Source organism: Mauremys reevesii, linkage group 3 (assembly GCF_016161935.1).
Source record: "Mauremys reevesii isolate NIE-2019 linkage group 3, ASM1616193v1, whole genome shotgun sequence".
Lineage (NCBI taxonomy): Eukaryota > Metazoa > Chordata > Testudines > Geoemydidae > Mauremys > Mauremys reevesii.
Window position 1 is genome coordinate 72,745,764 of NC_052625.1, and position 16,821 is coordinate 72,762,584.

Sequence of the window (16,821 nt, forward strand, 5' to 3'; positions counted from 1 at the left end):
TTCTTAGAAAAGTTTCTAGATGGAAAAATTCATTATAATCATTTAACTATATTCTGTTCTTCTTCGAGTGATTGCTCATGTATATTCCAGAGTAGGTGTGCGTGCTCGCCACGTGCACCTGTGCCAGAAGCTTTTCCCCTAGCAGTACCAGTAGGGGGGGATCACCCCCACGATCCCTGGAGCGGCGCCTGCCTGGCACGGTATAAGGGGAGCTGTGTGCTCCCCCCACCCTCAGTTCCTTCTTGCCACCAGTGAAGGTGCGTCGGAACTGCTCTGCTCCAGCTTGCTGTAGCTCATCCCCAGAACTGTTCATTCATTCAGCATTAGTACCTGTAGTTAGTTAGCTGTTTAGTTAGTTTAGTTAGTCAGTGAGCCCAGGCTGGGGCATGCCCCACACCCTGGGGCTTAAGTCATGCGGCTCTTGTAGGCATTCTATGTCAAGGAGTGACCTGCACTGTTTGCACTGCTTGGGAGAAACCCATATCAGCGAAAGGTGCAAGATTTGCAAGTTGTTTAAGTCTCGGACCAAAAAGAGAGAGGCACATTAAGCTCTGGGCCATCCTGATGGAGTCTGCGCCGACCCCGACCCCGGCAAGCCGCTGCAGACCGGCACTGCGGAGTTGGTACGTGGCGACCCTCCAGTGCCATTGACTAGCTGGCACCGCTCCCCATCCACGGGGCATGCCAAGAGGGCCAGGAAGACTTCCTCTTTGCAGCGGCACTGAGGGAAGTCTGGGACTGAGTCTAGGCCCATGTCAGGCAGTCTTCGATCCCCACCAGGCCCCAAGCCTCTGACTCAAGATGAGCGGAGTAGCCCAGCCCCTTCAGGACAGGCCTCTCCGTATGTCCAGACGCTGTCCATAGCGGGTGTTGCTGTCTGTCCTCGTCTCAGAGAGGGTACCGCAGTCAGTCACAGCGTGATCATCGATGCCGTTCCCGCTCAGACTCCCACACCAAGTCTCCGCCAAGACATCGTAGCCCCTGGCGTCGATTGTCGGTGTCTTGCCATCGCAGGTCTGTCCATCAAGGCTGTTTGTGGAGCAGCTATTACCATCGATACCGGTCCTCCACGTTGAGATCGCAGTCCCGTGGCTGTCGTAGATCCCGGCATTGCCACTCCTCCTGGTCCAGAGACAGCAGCAGATCTTATGCCAGCCCGGCCTCCATTCGTAGCAGTCCTTCGATGGGCCAGGCCAGCCAACCTGGACAGCTGGCCCCGAGCGTGCAGTGGCACCGAGTATCATGGCTGGCCCAATGGTACCAGTGAGCACCGTGGCCTCCGGCGCAGCTCCCGGTGGGAGCTCACTTGGTGGCTGGAGCTTCAGAAACACCGTTGGCCCCCCTCTCCAGACCCCCAAGAAAGGAATCGGTGGGATGTAAGTCCTCGGCACCGCACCCAGAGTTTGACCAGGTGGTGGACCCTCCAGTGCCGGATGACACCCAGAGCACCGCACCAGCCTCTTTGCCCACCCGGAGGAGGCGATTGCGCCGCCCCCGCAGGAGGACTTCAGGGCCCACCAAGAACTCTTAAAGAGGGTGGCAGCAAGCCTACACCTCCAGGCAGAGGAGATGGAGGAGCCCTCGGACTCCGTTTAATGTATTGTCCCCATCAGCACTGGGTAGGGTGGCCTTGCCTCTCCATGAAGAGGTGGCTAAGATTTCAAATGCCCTGTGGCAAACATCGACCTCGTTGGTCCCCATCACTAAAAAGGTGGAATGTAAATACTAAAGGGCATGAGTACTTGTATGCCCACCCGGCGCCCAACTCTCTGGTGGTCGAGTCGGTCAACCACAGGGAACAGCAGGGTCAGCCAGCCCCAACCCAAAGAACAAAGACTCTTGGAGACTGGACTCTTTTGGAAGGAAAATTTATTCATCTTCGAGCTTCTAGTTACGAGTGGCGAACCATCAGGTTCTTCTGGGCCGGTATGAATTCAATCTGTAGGGCTCCCTGCCTAAGTTTGAGGGCTCCCTCCAGGAGCGTGGTAGGAAGGAGTTCAGGGTGCTAGTGGAGGAAGGGGCAGCGGCCGCCAGGGCATGGCTGCAGGCAGCCTCAGATGCTACGGACACGGCCGCACAATCAATGGCCTCCGCAGTGTCCATGAGATGGGCATCATGGCTCCTGCTCTCTGGGCTCTCCAGCGAGGCGCAGTCTTCCATGCAGGATCTCCCGTTTGATGGGAAAGCTCTGTTTGCGGAAGAAACAGATACAAGGCTGCATGGCATGAAAGACCGTCGCATGACCCTCCAGACTCTAGGCCTCTATGTCCCGGCTCCGGCAAAACCTAAGTTCAAGCCACAGCAGACTCTCATTCAGGCCGCCCTCCCGAAGTACGAGGCCGCCCATAAGAAGCAACAGGACTATAAGAGATGCCCTCAGAGGCAGTCTCAGCCTACCCCCCAGCCTGGGTCCTCCAGGGGCAAGCAGTCAGGGAAAAGGCATTTTTGACGGGATGCTTGGGCACCCCACCAATCCTCATCAGAAATCCACCCCCAATAAAGCTTCCCTTCTCCAACTGGTTGTGTGCTTTCCTCCTGGAATGATCGCGACTAACCTTGGACCGATGGGTCCTCAACACCACCTCCTGGGGTTACACCCTCCAGTTTACTTCCTCCCCACCTAACCCCCCCGCCATCCCTGTCCCTCCTGGAGGACCCCTCTCACAAAGCTCTGCTCGAGCAGGAGGTGGGGCGGCTCCTAGGACTAGGAGCGATAGAGGCGGTACACCAGGAGTTCATGGGCAAGGGGTATTACTTCTGTTACTTCTTTATCCCAAAGGCCAAAGGGAGCCTCTGGCCCATCCTTGACCTCCAAGGTCTGAACCAGTACACGGTGAAGCTCAAGTTCCACATGGTCTCCCTGGCCTCCATCATCCCCTCCCTGGATCCCGGGAACTGGTACACTGCCCTCGATCTACAGGATGCGTACTTCCACATCCACATATTCAAGGGGCACAGGCACTTACTCTGTTTCATGGTGGGACAGAATCATTACCAATTCACGGTCCTCCCGTTTGGTCTGTCCACTGCCCCCAGTGTGTTTACAAAATGCATGTCAGTGGTAGCGGCCTACCTCAGACGGCAGGGGTGTGACGATGTTTCCCATGGGAGCCAACTGAGCTCACTCAATTAGGGTGAACTGCAAACAGAATGGGGCAAACAAACCCCAAAAGCTGGTGGATATTTCAATACTAGATTTACCAAGCCAGCACAAAACAACTTTTATATTGCCATACAGGTTACTCAGAAGTCCAAACAACGCAGTTCCCTTAAAGTACCCAGCCTCAGGCCTCCATCCAGACACACATGTCAGATATGATGATGATTACGGAAACTCTTATCTCATCATATAAAAGAAAAGGGTCTTCCAAAGGATCAGCCACACACCCAGGTCCAATTATAACTTAGATCTTACCCAAAATACACGCTTATAGCCAATACTTATTAACTAGGCTAAAATTTATTAAAAAAGAAAAGAGTGAGTGTGTTGGTTAAAAGATCAATATACATACAGGCTTGAGTTCAATTTCTTGAGGTCCAGGCACATAACAGAGATGAGCCTGTAGTTGCCAAAAGTCCTTTTAGATATAGTCCATGGGTTATAGTCCAATGTCCATATTCAGGGGGACTCCAGTGACTGGGGATCTCAATTTTTATGGCTTAAGGTTTCCCCCTCTTGAAAACCAAAGCAGATCTGAGATGAAGTAGGATCGTGTCCCAGGGTTCTTACACATTTCCAGTAGCCTTTTGGCCCGTGAAAACAATAGGTTTAACTCTCCTTCTCCCAAACATCCTGGCAATTAGCACAGGGTAATTTATCCATTAAATACTTCAGATACAAGTTACCACAACCTTCAAAGAGACATATAGACAATAATACTATTTTACTCAAGTGTCTTCCTAAATGTTAATACTCCTTTTTTGATCTTTGAATCAAAGCTGTAGCAATAGACAAGGCTTGTTTGCTTGCGTCACAAGACCTGAGAAAACATCTGCCCTTCTATTTCTAACAATACAGGCCTGAATTTCAAAGCTCTATTCATTTACATATCTTCCTAACCAGTCTCTAAAAGTTCGGCCATGGGTCAGGTCAGTCTGTGAGTTAATTAACTCTTTCTGGCCCTGTCCCCTTCCAATGAAATATTATATTACACTCATAATGTCACAGAGGGGTCCAGATATTTCCCCATTGGGACGATTGGCTTGTCAAGGGCACCTTCTGGTCGCAGGTGAGGGATCACATGGCACTCCTCCTGTCCACATGCACCGCCTTGGGCCTGTTGGTAAACAACACCAAGTCCACGTTAATCCCGGACCAACGCATAGAGTTTATCGGGGTGCTCCTGCATGCAGCATTGGCCAGGGCCTCTCTCTCACCAGACAGATTCGAGACCCTGAAAGGTCTCATCAACTCAGTCACAAGGTTCCCGGTGACAACTGCCAGGGTTTACCTGCAACTCTTGAGTCACGTGTCAGCGTGCACGTACGTGGTCCATCACACAGACTCAGGATGAGGCCTATCCAGCTCTGGTTGGCCTCAAAGTTCTCCCAGGCTACGGACAGGATAGACACGGTCCTCACCATGCGAGACTCTGTGATCACCTCCCTACGGTGGTGGTCCACCCCAAACAATATGCTCCAAGGGGTCCTGTTCAGGGACAGGGCCCCGTCGCTGGAGCTGGTGTCCGATGCATCGAACTTGGGTTGGGGGGCCCATGTGAGGAACTTTCAGACCGAAGGCCTGTGGTCAGCTCAAGACCTAACCCTACATATAAACATCAAGGAGCTCAGGGTGATGTGGGTGGCATGTATGGCCTTTCACTCGCACCTGGAGGGCAAGGTAGTCAGGGTCTTCACGGACAACACAGCCTCAATGTTCTATATCAACAGGCAAGGCAGGGCCCGATCCTCTGCCGCAAAGCCCTCAGTCTGTGGGACTTTTGTATAGCCCACGACATCCACCTGAAGGCCTTCCACCTACCCGGCGCCCAGAACGAGAGGGCGGATCGCTTGACCAACACGAGTGGTCCCTTGCTTGCAGCACGAGTGGTCCCTCTGCCCGGAAGTGGCCCACCAGCTCTTCCAAAGGTCGGGAACTCCCAAGGTGGACCTATTCGCGACTTGGCAGAACTGGCAATGCCCCATGTTCTGCTCCAGGGGGAGCCTGGGGAGGGGCGCTATCTCTGATGCCTTTCTCCTGTCCTGGTCAGGCTGGCTTCTCTACATCTTTCCCCCGTTCCCTCTAATCAGCAGGGTCCTGGAGAAGATAAAGTTGGACATGGACAAGGCCCAGGTCCTCCTGATTGCCCCGGCGTGGTCCAGGCAGCATTGGTACGGGACCCTCACGGGCTTGGCGGTAGCTCCGCCATTGCTGCTCCGCCTGGACCTGCTCTCTCAGGACCAGGGCCGCCTCCTCCATCCCAACCTAGCGGCTCTTCACCTCACGGCATGGCTGCTCAATGGTTAGGTGGAAAGGAAAGGACGTGCTCAGAGCAGGTTCAGCATGTCCTCCTTGAAAGTAGATGGCCCTTCACTCACCTCACTTATTTGGCGAAGTGGTCCCAGTTTTCTAGGTGGGCGGTGGACTAAGTGTCTCCCTGGTGACCGCACTGATCCAGCTTATCCTTAATTACCTTCTCCACCTGAGAGCCCAGGGCCTGGTGCCCTCATCAGCCCAGGTCCTGGCAGCCATGTCGGCCTTCCATCCACCAGTGCAAGGGCACACAGTATTTTCCCATGCTATGACTGGCCAGTTCCTTAAGGGTGTGGACCGTCTCTTTCCGTATTCTAGGCGCCCGGTCCCACAGTGGGACCTAAACCTGGTGCTGGCTCGACTTATGGGGACCCCATTTGAACCATTAGCCACCTGTTCCTGGTCTCACCTCTCGTGGAAGGTGACCGCCGAGCCACCATACACGGTTTTTCATAAGGACAAGGTCCAGCTCCGCCCACACCCCACCTTCCTCTCGAAGGTCGTCTCTGCCCACCACATGGGTCAGGAGATTTTTCTACCAGTCCTCCTCCCCAAGCCTCACGCGTCCAGTGAGGAGCACCGTCTCCACACGCTTGATGTGCAACAGTCTCTGGCTTTCTACCTCGAGTGGACTAAGTTGTTCAGAAAGTCCTTGCAACCGTTTGTCGCCTCAGCAGAGCATGCAAGGGGCCAGCCGATTTCCACTGAGCGGCTTTCCAATTGGATCACTTAGTGCATCCATTCCTGTTATTAGCTGGTGGGTGTCCCCCAGCCACCCATTGTGAGGGCACGCTCGACTTGGGCGCAGGCCTCATCGGCTGCCTTCATGGCCCACGTCCCCATCCAGGACATTTTGTAGGGCTGCCATGTGGTCTTCAGTTCACATGTTCACCTCGCGGTATTTGATCATCCCCCAGACCAGGAATGACACCATGTTCCTCAGGCCTGTCCTCTGTCCTGGGAACTTGTTAACTCCTACCCACCTCCAACAGTTATAGCTTGGAATCACCTATTGTGGAATACACATGAGCAATCACTCGAAGAAGAAAAGACAGTTACCTTTTCCGTAACTGGTGTTCTTTGAGATGTGTTGCTCATGTCTATTCCACATCCCACCCTCCTTCCCCTCTGTCGGAGTTGTCTGGCAAGAAGGAACTGAGGGTGGTGGAAGCACGCAGTGCCCCTTATACAGCGCCAGGCAGGCGCCACTTCGGGGGTTGTGGGGGCGTTCCCCCCCCATGGGTACTGCTAGAGGAAAAACTTCCGGCATCAGTGCACCTGGCGAGCATGCACACCTATGTGGAATAGACATGAGCAACACATCTCGAACACCAGTTATGGAAAAGGTAACTGTCTTTTCTCATGGCATATTGGCATCATGGATCAGTTTTCACTTTTAAAATAAAAATTAATTGATTTTTTGAAACAATAGATAATGTTTTATTTTAATGTCCCAAGTTAACAGGATAAACAGAAGTAGTTGTACAGAGATTCTATTATTGTGCATAGCATCATAATAAAAAAAAAAACCTGGGAGTGACGTATTTTTAAATAATGCATACTAGAAATCTAGACTTTCTGCCCAAAATTGTTTGAAAGAATACTTTGACTAAAGGTCACCTTGTCTTTTTAAAAATTGTTTTAGGATACCCAATTTAAGCTAATTTTATGAAGTTGTACTCTTATAGGAACAATCATAAAGCTTTTCTCCTTTACTTTCTATTTCTTCTCTTTACAATCATTCTTTAATAATAAAAAAATGAAGCATTTCTAAGCAGTTGTATTAATGTGATTCTGCTTTGAAAAGTGACTAAAATGGCACCTCCTCACTCAATTAGACCAGCTCCTTGTGTGCAAGTCATTCATACTGTTTGTTACTAACATAAGTTTGTTCATCAAGGGCTGCTGTGGATTCTCCCTTGTTGATCTGAGGGCTTTCTACTGAAAGAGTCTTTATGCTTGTTTATGTGCCAGCCAAAAGAACCGACTTGAATTTCACATCCTTTTTACTTGTGAACTGGTGTGGAAGTCAGTGGAAGACAAATATAGAACTTCACAATTCCATCTTTTACAGTCGGTTTTCTGAGCAGAGGTGCATTTGAAATTTTTGGCTGTACACTTTTAAAAGCTTTCCATTGTCATAGAAAGCTTGTGCTCACTGGTTTTATATTCTCTTTTGCAAGTCCTTAAGTAATAGCTATATCAATATTCTGGCAGCTGTAAGGGAGCAAGATCAGTATTCACTATAAAATTATTCCTGTATATGAAGAGGATTTATTCAGGAATACTTTACACTGTAATTTTAAGATTAATAACCAGTTACTATATGAATGTTGGAACAGCAGGGCTATTTTGTTTAAGAATATATTAATATGCATTTTATTATGCTCTCATTATTGTATTTGTAATAATCTAGTTTGTAAATGTGAATGGTAAACTACATTAAACCTTAAAATATCTGTATTTAAGCAGCAATTGTAAGGATTTCAACCTTCCTGTGTGTATTTTAACTGGCAGATATAATCATATAACATTATCCATATAATAAAATAAAGCATTCTTGCAGATGTGTTAGAAATTGTGCAGCAATCATATTGCAAAATCTGTTTACCCAACACTTTATAATAATGACTGACTAAAACAGTAATTATATTTTAGTTATTTAAAAATGTGTGTGAATTTTACAATGCTGTCATAAAGAGAGATTTGAGTGCACATTTTGGAATCTTTTTGCAGCATTGTAGATAGTAAATTTCCCTGAAACTAAAATCAAAGAACTGATAATAAGTGTGAATAAATAAACCAAGAGTGAACAATCTCTACACACTTAAATTGTTATTCCAGAGAAAATTGAAGGTATTAAGACAGACATTTCTCTTTAGAAAATGGCTTCCAAATCTGATGGATTTTGCACACCCCTGTGGCTTAATTACTTTTTTCATAGCTCTAATGATTCATGCCAAAAAGAACAGCACATCAGCCCAACAAATATTCCTGGTCACAGAACTGGACTCATAAATAATTAATATATTGAAAGGTCATTGGGAATAACAACACCCAGTGAATCAGCTGAGGAAATCTATCCTGATTTTTTGTTTTGTTTTGCAATTTTTCAAGAAGTGATACTTGTCTTTACCCTGGTTAAGGAAGAACTACAGAAAGTGAGTGCTAAATTTGCTTTTTAGAGACCTGGCTAGACTTTGGACTTCTTGGGGCAACTATTTTGTTTTAAATTTTGAAGCCCTATGGAGAATGAAGACTTCATTATGACAAGCAAGTACAAAATACATGCATGCACATGGATATGTAACTGGCTTCTGAAAGAACGTGGGAGAATATTAGATTTGTCACATTGATATCTTTGGTTTCTTATTTGAGATGCCCTTTTGCTCTAGCAAATTCTCAATTACTGTTTTAATTTTTATTTTGGGGAAGTGTTTATGTTGTGTGTTCTGATTTCACTTGTTTACTTTGTAATAGGAATGATTTATAGAATTTGTGTGAAAGTTTAAGATCACTTCATGAGGCCAGTCTGCACTATACAATTGACCTGTTCTCCTGGGTTACATTACTAAAAAGATATTATTTTAAAATGTTTTTCAAAGGTGACTATCAAGGACAAAATCCATTGAATCTGAGTTTGAAAAACAACTTAAATATAGGCCACATGTGTAGATAGGGAAGTGGGCATGTGAATTCTACTCCAGTATAGTGTATCACTCTTTTGAAAGGAAAGAATATTCCTGTTTTTTATCAGTGGTTCTTCTCTGTGATCAGTGGTTTTGACCTCTAAGAATGATCTGTTTTAAATTTTTATGAACACATGGACTACCATCACTTAGTGGAAAAAGAACAAGAGCTCAGTTTGAGATTAACCTTAACCCTGACAATAGTGAGCTCCGGGACTTGCCTCTGAAACCCTTTCCATTCCCCCACTCTTTGTTGGACATCCCCACCATCCTTCCACTCATTCAGGTCTGTAATGTTAGATTCTTCTTGACTTTCTACTTTTTTGCCCTGCACATCTAGACTATATCCAAATCCTGGTAACAAATTTCTAAAATTCAACCTTATCTCTCTCTGTCCCTATAGCTAAAGCTTGTGTTCAGGACAACCTTCTCTCACAGTTTGATTGCTGTAACCTTCACCTCTCTGGGTTCCCTGACACTCCATCTACCCTTGCCCAAGTCCATGTAAAACACAGCTGCTAAAATAATCTGTCTTTTCTATTACTTTCTTTGTCACTCACTTTTTAAAAAATTCTTCCACTGGCTCCTTGTTTTCTACTAGCTTTGCCATTGCTTTTAGTACACTTGTCAATGTGCCACCCACTCCTTATTGAATTCCCTCACTATACTTCTGTTTCATTAGTGATGTCAGCCTTGAATGCTCATTTGTCCATTTCTCCCATCTGTGCGTTCTCTCATGCATCTCCTTACACATGGAACTCCCTTCCTGAACTAATCTGTAAAGGCCACTGCTCTCTCCTCGTTCAGATCCCTCTTCAAGATCTAGTTTTGCTGGCATGGTAACTGACAGCTTAGCTGGGACAGGTGGAGTTAACTGTGATTACTCTTGAATGTATAGGTTACATAGATCCTCATTTTCAGAATCACTGAGTTGTATTATAGTTAATCTGTGTTACTGATCATCATTGCCTTTATTATTACTCCATTCCCTTCCTTCCCCTTATTTGTTACTCTCTTGTCCCTTAAGTGCCTTTTGAAAATGAGACTTAGGATACGTCTGCACAGCAAAGAAAAACCTGTGGCTGGCCTGTGCCACCTGACTCGGACACATGGGGCTCGGACTGTGGGGTGTTTCATTGCTATGTGGACTTCTGGCCTCAGGCTGGAGCCCAGACTCCAAAGTTGCTTAGGGCCTTTTTAGAATTTTAACCCATTTGTACAGCATGCGACACAACAGGACCCCAATCCTCATTGATATCTTTGGCTATTACTGTAATGCTGAAACTTATGAAGATGATTATTATGATACTAATGTAATTTATACAAGATTATGTTCATGTCCATATAGAATGTCTCATGAAGAAGGTATACAGTGAACTATGGGTCAGATTTTTAAAGATACTTAGATGCCTTAAAGATGCAGATAGGTGTGTCAGACCTGACAGTATCCTGAATGAACTTAGTTCAATAAAATTAAACCTGATTGAATTAGGGTTAATACCTTTGGGGTACATTGTTTTAGAAATGCAAATGTTTATGTACGATTGTGAGAGCTTCTGGAACTTCTTTAGTAAGAAGACAAGATTAATGTGCTCTCCAAAAGCCATATGAGGGAGGTTCAAAGATCTTTTTGGAACAATATGTGTGAAGTAGATTTCCTAGGAATTACTTTGAGGTGAGGGGAATGTAAATTCTCCCCCTCTGAAGCCAACCTTTTGAAGATACGCCCTGGGAAGAGAGACTCATTGTATGTATACCAATTACCTAATTCTGGGTACTCCTGATCGAAGACCTCTGATCTATATAAAAGGGTGGACTAAGCTTGTCATGCATGTGCTTGTTTTGAGCTGAAGCTGTGATGAACTAGTAACCACAAGGACTCCCGAAAGGGGCAGGTTGAGGGATTTATTCTGCAAGAATCCATTTTAGGGTTCGGGTTCCTGGTAACTTTATTAGCATGTGTATAGGTTCTTTTGTTTTCTCTGTCGTACTTTTTACCTTAAGAATAAAGTAGGCTTGCTTAGAAAGACTTGTGTGGTACTTATATCTTGATTTTCACTCTATCGCTCTCCAAAGAGAAAGCAAGCGGGGTACTTGAGCAACTTGTCTGTGCTGAGAAATACACAGTGAAGGCAGAGGAATGCTCTGGTCAGAAGGGAGAGATGTGAGTCTTCACTAGGGTTGCCAGCCCTCCAGGATTGTCCTGGAGTCTCCAGGAATTAAAGATTAATCTTTAATTAAAGATTGTGTCACCCACGAGAGACAATAGCTGGGCAGCTGGAAACCAAGATTGTGTGCTCTTGCTGGGGCACTGAGGGGAAATACAGGGACAGTTGCCATGAACTGTGACCATACGTGAGAGGTGGGATTTTTAAAAGTGCCTAGATGCCTAACTTTTATTGAAATTGTGGTTTTGAAAATCCAACTGTGTGCCAATGTACATCTTGAGGCGCTAATACCTTTAACAATCTGGCCTTATGTTCTTTTGCTCTTTAACTTATATGGTGCTTCTCAGTTTCTTGTAAACATATGAAAATATTAGTAAAATAAGTGATGGGGAGAGGGATTTAAAATATTTAGAAACTTCTCTATTTTCATTATAGATGAGCAGAAGAGAATAAGCACAAATGAAGAATAAATACAGTAAACCTTTTTCTTTCTTCTGGGAACTAAAAATGAACTGAAGTTTGGGTTTGATTTTAGCATGATTAATTTTCTTGTAGATTTATTAAGGAATTCTCAAAGGCTTTAAACTAATTTTTTCCTCGGGCATCCTACTGCCCTCCCTGGGGCTACATCAGCGGTGAGGCTCCTGTTTCCATGATTTCCTGTAATAGTTTTTCTTGTAGGTGGTATGATACAAGCTATAACCACAGAGAAAAGTGGCAGCTATCTATACAGTACAGTTATACATTACATGGCTATCTAATGGCTATCTGTGTGGTTTGCTGCTGAGGAGAACTGGCGGTCTTTCTTGCAACTATAGACAGCTCCAAAAGAATAAGCAGCAAGATTCAGGACTGCCTATGTTTGTGACCAGCCTTCTGTCTTGAATTGGACCATTTGATTAATAGGTCTTAATGCAAATTATGTTGGCAGTAGGAGGAGCACGAGACTCTGTGCCTGACTCTATACTTTTATAGTACACTCACTCAGTTGCTCCCTCCTAAGGAGGGAAATCTTCATCTGATAAACTGTGGATTTACAAATCAGAATTTATAAATCCTTCTGATTGCAGGATCTCAAGCTGTGAATGAAACATCAGACAAAAAGTACTGGCCTTCCATAAAACAAATAACTTCCCTTTCCTCCACCTGTCTTGACCCTGGATAGGGTATCTGACTGAGTCAGAATTTTCCTTTCCCTATTAGAATGACACTCAAGGTTTCCCATAAAGCAGAAGCAGCAGTGACCACAGAGCTGAACTTTGGACCCGTCTGAGGCCCAACAAGAGCTAGGAAAATAAAAAAAGAAACTGAGGCTTCTTTTTTTAAAGTAAGTTTCTAAGCCTTGTGATGGTGGCTTGGAAACATAAACCAAAGTAAACTGATCATTCAGGTTGAAAGCGTACCCACTATGATTTTATTCCCTTCCATTATAGCCATCTAAAGTTTTGTTTGAGAATCATGCAAACAAAAATGCATTATTTGGAAGGCTCTCAGGTCACCTCATAGCTGAAAGGCTGGAAGGAGAATGCATTGTAGGCTGCCACTGAGAGTTCTAGGACCCTCATAGCTTACTATGTTCCCTCATAGCTTACTACGTGCAAATGAGCTGGCTCTTTTGCTGAACAGGCAGTGACTTTGGAGGGATAGTATAATGGTGCAATGATAGTGTATTCTAGTGGATGAAGCATGGGCCTGCATTCTAATTCTGTTTCTGACACCAGATTCCTGTGTAGCCTTGGTCAAGTCATTTAATCTTTGTCTTAATGTGACATGAGTGATAACACCTACTTGTCTCATAGAAAGACAGAAGATGGGGGAGAGAGGGTTGTGGTGATTCATTGTTTGTGAAATTCACCAAACTATGTGTACAACCTTCCAGTAGATGACAGTGTAGCAGACTTCCAAAAATTCAAATTATTTGACCAATTGTCCGTTTCAACACTTTGTAAATTATTTGAAGTTGTCTCATAATTTTCTGAAACTTTCAAAATGCAGGCTAAATCTCTGCTCAAAGATTACTTTTTTCTAAGTTTGTGCAAAAGTGTTTAATTATATAAGTATGGGGAAGGTGGGAAAAAAAAGTTTTTTCCCCACTAGAGAAAAATTCAGGTAACATTTTTTAAAACCAGTTTTATAGCCAAATGGTTGGTTGTATAAAGTTGAAATTTGGCATGAAAATGACCCTCATTGAAAAATGCCTTTGAGTGTTTTTATGAAATTCAGTTTTGAATAGACTGAGATGCTGATTTCCTAAATTGTCTTTGTCTTGGATTTTTTCCTTGCCTCTTTCTTCATCCTGTAATACCAGTCGTTGGGCTAGATCATATCCTTGCTCCAGTGAGGAGCTCTGTGGTAGGATGGGAACAAGAGTATTAACACTCAGGATGTAGGATTATTTTGCCCATGTAGGGCAGAAACACAAAAAGGAAAAGCAAGCCTCTGGAACACAGGAAATGTGCTGAGCTGCTGAAAAAAAGATGTAGTTTGTGCTCCCCCTTTTCCTGTCTCTGAGTACTAACCCCTAATCCAACTGGACACTTCCCTAGGGCTATAGAGTACCCCACTCCTCATGCTGAGGGAGCAATACTAGCAACATTTACCTATGGCTCCTCACAGAACCATTGTGTAGAAGGAGAAGAAGATATTCCTTGCATCCTGTCCCCAGTCCAAGAACACCCGCACAGAACAAAGCAGAATTTAACGTTCAACATGTCACATCAGTGATTTCCATAAAAGAAGAAGCGGAATGATTTCATTGGGGCTTGCAGAGTGGTGAAGAGATTCACTGGCATAGTAAACAGATATTATCCAATAATAGTCAGTAGTTTATGTGCAGCAAATTACTCCTGTAGTTCTGATTAGGTATGTATGAGTGAAGTATCATTCAAATCACATTATTCTACAGGCATTCATGCAATAAAATAGTTGGTATTTGTTTTCAGTTTCTAAAGAGAATTGTAAAGCAGTTAATCAAAAGGATTCTTTGAAAATAAAACGAGGAAGATGAAGTAGCTGCAGAAAGCAAGTAAAAGAAAAGAAGAGGTAGCATGATAGTTAACTTTATTTGCCTCTGTAAAACTTGCCATCTACCTGCACTAGTCAAAAGCAGCAGGAAAAGAAGGGAGAATGAAGAGAAAGAAGGGGAAATGGATATCACATCATGTATCATGCCTGTCTTGGGTTCAGAAGATATACCAAGTACTTCTAAAATAACTCGTGTATGAGATTATCAAGACATAAATTAAAGGGTAAAATTAATAAACCAAATAATTTTGAATTTTAGGCATGTTCTGTGTATAAATAATAGAATCAGGTGGAAGGCTAACTCTTTGCACTAGAATAATGTGCAAACATATAAAACAAATTTGAAAATGGTTTCTCATTCTCAAGTGTTGGCAAAACACAAATATTAATATATATGGACTCCTAGAGGCTAAATTTACATAATTGGCTTAAGTGGGAATTTGTATTGCTGAACCCTGCAAAACTTTTTCACTCAAAAATAAAAATAAAAAAATAAAAAAGTACCTCTTGAGCTTCTGCTGGTTTTCTTGGGTATAGAAAAAGTGTTATAGATTGAGGCCATCTAGTGGTGAATTGGCTGATTTATGGACTTTTAAAAATAAGAAACTTGTTGAGAATTTTGGTAAGCAGTGCATCTTGATTTATCTATTAGTACTGGCCAAAGCATTCTCTGTTTATAAACGATCCATACAAAACTATGAAAAATATTGCATTTAGAAAAAATATCTACTTATTTTTGTGGTGTTTTGTTACTAGTGATATTTTTACAGGAACAGAGAAGTTATTTTAAAAGCTCCCTATTCCTTATGACAAAACAATCCTCTGACATCGCAAGAGCCAATTATTATATCATAGAATTACAGTGAGGGAAAAACCTAAAAATCCAGTTTTAGTGTTGGAGCCTGTAGCAGAATAGTAATAAAGTTAATTTAAATCTCTCTAAACAGAATTTTCCAAATAATATGTTTATTGGCTTTAAAAAGTGTTTATTTCCCAAACCCCACTGAGTTCTTTTTTGAAAATAACTGCAAGCTATCTATAATAGTAGTTCCCAAACTGTTGTCCATGACCCACCAGTGGTCCATGGAAAAATGACTAGTACCTTTATGCTGACTCTCCTCCTTCTAAATTGCATTAAAAGAAACTAAAACATATTTAATATTTTCTGAATTATTTTTCTAATTAAGCAATTACTTTAGTTGCTGCAGAGATGTTATTCTGTCACCAAAGTTAGGGGAAGGTGGTCAAGCAAACATCAGTGGGAGAGAAGATGGTCCAAGAAACAGTTTCATTCAAGATGTGGGTCACATGATGAGATTGAAGAACACTTGCTATATAAAATGGGAACTCTTCAGAAAAAAGCAAAAAAATTGAAGTATTGCTTTAATTAGAACAATACACATTGAGGGAACCAGTAGCAAATATAAGTACACGTATTTCTTGTTTTTGAAAATATATTTATAAAAAATTACCTGGCAAATACTTTTTAAAATGTTCTTGTTTTGCCACTGATTTGGCCACTATCTTTGTGCCCTCTTTAATTATTTTGATCAGAAGAATCATTGTTTCATATCTGGTCATTTCAACTACCATTTCCCTGAATTTTGGGGAAACTGACATATCTGCTCTATTTCTAAAATTTATAATCTGTTCTTTACAACAAATTAGTTGATGTCAGATTAGTATTAAAACATTTTAAAACAAAGGATCTGACTACTTATGCCAGTATTGACACCATCCATACATTAAAATTGAACATTGAATCGGGAAAGCATTGGGTTAATATGTATAATGATTTGTTTCATTTTCAGGTGTTTGGAGTGGATGACAGCCAGGATTATAATAGGCCTGTTATCAACGAGAACCAGAAAGATTTAGTAAAAGATTGGGCTATAAATTCTGCTACAGTAGTGCTGGAAGAAAAAAGACCACTGAGTACAACTGGATTTCTTGACACAGAGGTAGAATATAATTTTTGATGGTCTTCTTTTTTCTTCCAATAAAAGAGAGAGGGCACTAATAGTTGACCTGTGAGTGTTAAGTAGCTACCAAAGAAGACTTTGCATACAAAGCATTAATTTAGGCCTCTAAAAATTTGATTTTTCTCATCTCTGTTTTATTGTAGTTTATCAAAACTTTTTGTGTTAGAGGTAGCTAAATTAAATCTTGAAGGCATTAAGCTTTGCTACCTTCTGCTTGTACTTGTGTGCAGTTATAGGAAATATAGCATGAGCAGTTAAGTAACCCACATAGAAAGAAAGTATGAGTTCTGAAAACAGTCACAGGGAAATACAGATGGACATCTTCAGGGTTGGAGCTCGAAATTGAGACCTGGTCTTTGAGAAGGCACTGATGTAAAATGTCTGAAAGGCAGTTTGGTTTTGTCAATTAGGCAAAGGACTAGAAGTTCTGCGCCTGTATATATAAATCAGTTATATCCATGTGACAGATGTTTGTCATACCTAAT

The 16,821-nt window shown here is 43.3% G+C and overlaps 1 protein-coding gene across 11 annotated transcripts in view; it reads left to right on the plus strand.

The window, feature by feature from the left end:
* The window catches only part of CEP170 (centrosomal protein 170), a 198,888-nt gene that overhangs the window by 118,560 nt on the left and 63,507 nt on the right, over positions 1 to 16,821 (plus strand). For 10 of the 11 annotated variants that reach the window (XM_039530488.1, XM_039530494.1, XM_039530491.1 and 7 more), the window contains one exon: positions 16,166 to 16,315. The exons of the other annotated variant lie outside the window; for it this stretch is intronic. In XM_039530488.1, coding sequence (XP_039386422.1) covers positions 16,166 to 16,315 — 150 coding nt within the window. The remainder of the gene's footprint in view (positions 1 to 16,165; positions 16,316 to 16,821) is intronic. 11 annotated transcript variants of the gene reach the window in all.